This window comes from Hippichthys cyanospilos, chromosome 15 (assembly GCF_059441005.1).
Source record: "Hippichthys cyanospilos isolate Australia breed blue-spotted pipefish chromosome 15, RoL_Hcya_1.0, whole genome shotgun sequence".
Taxonomy (NCBI): domain Eukaryota; kingdom Metazoa; phylum Chordata; class Actinopteri; order Syngnathiformes; family Syngnathidae; genus Hippichthys; species Hippichthys cyanospilos.
Window position 1 is genome coordinate 14,054,904 of NC_142383.1, and position 5,097 is coordinate 14,060,000.

The following is a 5,097-nucleotide window of genomic DNA, read 5'->3' on the forward strand; positions in this document are numbered from 1 at the left end:
GTTAAATGGTTTGATTTTTGTTTGCAAACGGCGCGGCAGAAAGTTGTTGATGTTGCGTACTGAGATTTCGCCCGCAGGAAGCCATGATGTGCATGGATGGATTTCATGCCGTCAACTGAATTCCAATCTCCTGCTTGGAAATGTTTGCCTTCCAGCATTGTTGTGCTGGCAAATCCTGCTGCATGTAGGTAGGGACACCACAGTGCTGCCTTGAGATATGAGTTTTTGGTGGAGTTCTCAACTGGCTTCAAAACAAATTGAGACCAAATAGTGTGACCAAAACAAAGAGAATTGCATTTTGTGTATGTAAAACAACCGCTTTGTTGTGCCATAAAAAAAATCTCATCTAAGCCTTATTTTATATATATATATATGTATATATATATGTGTGTATATATATATATATATATATATATATATATATATATATATATATATATATATATAAAAATAAAACATAAGTAACTAAAAATAAGTAATACATCTTAACATGTAATATGTAATGGTCACATGCATATATTCTTTATCCTCTCTGAAAAATGACAATTTCAGTCATCACTTGCAATAGTTGCTATATATATATATATATATATATATATGTATATATATATATATATATATATATATATATATATATATATATATATATATATATACACACACACATGTTTATATACTGCATATATATGTATATATTTATTATTCATTTTTTGTTTTTATATATCAGTGCATATATTCACATATACTGTATGTGTTTATATATATATATATATATATATATATATATATATATATATATATATATATATATATATATATACACACACACATGTTTATATACTGCATATATATGTATATATTTATTATTCATTTTTTGTTTTTATATATCAGTGCATATATTCACATATACTGTATGTGTTTATATATATATATATATATATATATATATATATATATATATGCAGCACACGTGTGTGTGTATAATTATATATATATATATATATATATATATATATATATATATATATATTATAAAAATATATTATAAAAATATATATTATAAAAATAAAACATAAGTTACTAAAAATAAGTAATACATCTGAACATGTAATGGTCACATGCATATATTCTTTATCCTCTCTGAAAAATGACAGTTTCAGTCATCACTTGCAATAGTTGCTAAATTATTTTACCCCGAAGGCTAATTCTTCACATTTTGTGTTACTAAATAAGCATAGTGATTTTTTTTTTTTTTTTTTTTTTACTTTTTGGAGTAAAATTCCAAAATTTTGGGCCCAACTAGGAAAAACTACCCCCCCCCCCCCCCCGAACTTAAATGTATCACTTAAAAGACGAAGGTTGGGAAATTTTGGGAGGGGGAATATTTGAAAGATTATTGATACTCATGATGTCAGCTGATACTAGTATCAGCCGCTCTGTTGGAGCAAATTTTACGAGTTAAAAATGACCAAAAAAAAAAGTCATTAATTTAGAAGTTTGTGTATGAGAAGTAGTACTGATATCAGTACATGGTATCTGCATCACTTACTAACTTGAGATTTGTATATATGCATCGTTTCCTTGAGTACTCAAGCTGGTAACATCCTTGTAGTAACGTCTGTTCAAAACACACAATTGGCATACATTATTTATTTATTTTTTTGTCAAAGCACATCCTGAAGCACGGAACAGCTTCCATGTGCATTCAGAAATGTTTGAGGTCAAAATGCGTACACCCACAATTTAGATTTGTCGTATAATTCAACCCAAAGGTTGAGGACACTTTGTGATTGGTGCACGGCAAGGACAAGGAAGTAAGCATCGTAAATCAGAGTGATTGGCCCCGCCCCCTTTTTGGTGCTACACCTGCATTCTTCAGGACACCCACATGGAAACTCCCTTTTCTGGAGATCTGTCATTAAAAATTGCGATACCTTTTGACAGCGTGTTTTGTGAGCAGGCAGAGACGCGTACAAGTCGGCGCCGCCGTCCACCCGCGCCCGCCCCGTAGGAATGTGGCCTTACACCTGAGCGTCAGCCAAAAGAGTGGCCACATCGTAGCTGGAGGCAGCCGGCGTCGCCATGGACTGCTGCGGGAATCTCTGCCTGAGCCCCGAAGAGGCCGAGAGGCGGCGGATCAACGACGCCATCGAGAAGCAGCTGAAGCACGATAAGAAAATGGACCAACGGGCCATCAAGCTCCTCTTTCTCGGTGAGGACGATTATTTCATCGTGAAATGATCCACTTTGTTTCGGTGTTTTAGATATAGCATATTTTTCATACTATAAGGCGCTCCGTTTCAATTAATGGGAATATTTGGGGGAAATTATCGGGTTATGAGGCACAAGGTAAAAAAACAAAACAAATCAATACAACAAATGAGTCGAACTTTATTCAACTTCGATTGGACATACATACATACATACAAGGTGCACCTGATTATTAGTCACTTTTTTTGTTATCGTTGGAGGGGTCCAAAGGTATTTTTAGTGCACCTTACAATATGAAAAACATGGTATATATGCTGCGTTTGCTTCAAGGTTATGTTTTGAGTTGAGGATTATTTGATTCATAACGACACAGTTCAAATCGGTGCTCACTTCTGAAAACCGATTATCCGATTTGTTTTTGGTACGGTATAGCACACTATATATAACAATTCATGCATTGGCATCACCTAGGGAAAAGCATATTTTCCCTATCGTTTCAGTTTCTGTTTGTTGATTTTCAAATAGAAATCAAGTCTTTTTTTTTTAAACTAAATTCTAATTTAAAAATATTACGAGGCCCCGAAATTCAAACCAATAACTTTTGATCACTCCCAGCCGTGAAATTAAGTCATTCAAGAAATACCAAAGATGTGCGAAACTGTTATCTGCGCAAAAGGTGTCTTCTGGGAAGAATCTAAACACAAAAAAATCTGATATGATTTAGAATTTTTTTTTTTCGTTGTTTCGGTATGAATATTAATCTGCAATGCAGAGAAATGATGAGAAAACATTGAATTTAAAAGATGTTTCCAAACTTTTGCTCAAACATTGGACAAAAAAACAACAAGAATAAGCCCATGAAATGCACATAACCCCCCCTTTTTTTTAAATTCAGATGACGCCACAACCTTCCCCAAAATCTGCGTTTGCTTTTTCGTTTTTAATTGTTATCCAAGCAAGCGATCAGTTACAACCGGTTTCAGCCAGCTTGTGTTGTTTCTCCAAGAGAAAGAATCCTTGTTTCACCATCTTAGCTCAACTAATTAATCAGCTATGAGCGTGATGCATAAATCAAACTGTCATTTACCACATTGTTGGTACAAAAAAAAAACAAGCGTTGTGACCCGGCCTCATTTTTACTCGCTTGGTTCCCGCCCTCCAGGGACGGCGGAGAGCGGCAAGAGCACTTTCCTCAAGCAGATCCGCATCCTCCATGGCAAGGGCTACACCGATGCCCAGCGGATGCCCTTCATCCGCTTGGTGTACCAAAACGTTCTCACCTCCATCCAGGCCCTCATCGAGGCCATGGCAGTTCTCCGCCTGGACTTCGAAGACACCAGCAATCTTGTGAGGGAACTCCGCCCCGCATGCCGCGCTAATCGTACCTCGCTCGTCGGCATTCCGTTCTGAAAAGCTTTCGCCGCAGCACGCCTCACTGGAGATACCGACGCTAATTGAGATTATGATTTTTCAAATTGAGCAAGTCTGAGCAAGTCAAATGGAGGACTTGACATTGTGCCATCTTGAGAATTTCGAAGGATTCGGGTTTCCTATTCTAACATATCGCAACTTGGTAGCTTGTGTTCCAAAATTCCCTCTAGTCAAGCAGACACGTGGGACGATATTAGATTATGACCATAACTGCGCAAATATGCTTGTACTAAAATGACAGCTCTAAAATAAAACATCTTTTTAAAAAGGTGTTCAACTCCAGGCCCGGGGGCCAAATCTGGCCGGCCACATCATTTTATGTGGCCCGCGGAACGCTGATTACGGCCAAAATAATCATCACGATTATTTTTGGTCAATTTTTTTTAAGCAAGCAGTATATAAACAAGGCTTGATACTTACGAATAATAATAAACTAAAATAAATAAAGTAAATAATCATTAAAACAAATTCACCCAAGACATAGCTCATTTAATTGCTGAGTGCAAACCAATGAAAAAATTGTAGCCTACTTGAAACCAAGCACATTATTTACTTTAAAGCAGATTTTAATCAATTAGCAGTCAAAATGTCATTTTTCATCATTTCTAACTGAATTTATTCAAAATTTGGGTCTCAATTGACAACTAGCACTGTATATATTAGGAATCAGGTCAGAAACTCAACGCCATTTCACATTTGTAAACAATACATTAGATGGAGCGAAGCGGGGGCTTTTGTTATGCAAACATGTGGGAAACATTGCCCCCTGGTGGTAGGATGAAAAAATACAGAAACGCTAACAGTGGCCTTATGGGTTTTCTAGGACCTGGCAGAGCGTCTGAGCCAAGTGGAGACAGAGAAGGTAGACAGATTGGAGGGGTGGCAGGCGAAGGCCATCAAGATGCTGTGGAACGATCGAGGCCTCCAGCGCTGCTACGAGCGAAGACGAGAGTTCTACCTGTCCGATTCGGCCAAATAGTATGTTTTGGGCTTTTCTGGATACGCTTTTTGGGATTAAACGCAAAAATAATGCAAGGTGTCGATTGACTGGTGTTGCAGTTACTTCGACGACATGGACCGAATCACCGCACCGGGTTACCTCCCTAATTTGCAGGACATCTTGAGGGTCCGTGTCCCCACCACGGGCATCATCGAGTACCCTTTTCGAATAAAGGACGTCCTCTTTAGGTACAGTATGACGCTTTGAAGTTTTTTTCTGACTTGTGTAAAAGGATTTTTAAGTTTGAATTACATGCATATTAACATTTTATTCAGTCAAATTAATAGAAGTACTAGGGCAAGATCTGCCTTGGATATTTTTGTGAGGTTTAGTCAGGTAACATTCACAATGCGAGCAAGGAAACTACTTTCTTTGATGAGATTGCTCATGTGACAAGCTGAGCCGTGATTGGTCATCAGCAAATGTGATGTACTCCGTTAACACTCAGTGGGAAA

At 37.1% G+C, this 5,097-nt stretch overlaps 1 protein-coding gene across 1 annotated transcript in view; it reads left to right on the forward strand.

Moving 5' to 3' along the window:
* Positions 1-1,504: 1,504 nt before the first annotated feature.
* The window catches only part of LOC148411799 (guanine nucleotide-binding protein subunit alpha-14-like), a 5,353-nt gene continuing 1,760 nt past the window's right edge, over positions 1,505-5,097 (forward strand). Inside the window, exons 1-4 of the mRNA XM_088434782.1 lie at positions 1,505-2,212; positions 3,374-3,558; positions 4,466-4,620; positions 4,702-4,830. Coding sequence (XP_088290908.1) covers positions 2,083-2,212; positions 3,374-3,558; positions 4,466-4,620; positions 4,702-4,830 — 599 coding nt within the window. The 5' untranslated portion in view covers positions 1,505-2,082. The remainder of the gene's footprint in view (positions 2,213-3,373; positions 3,559-4,465; positions 4,621-4,701; positions 4,831-5,097) is intronic.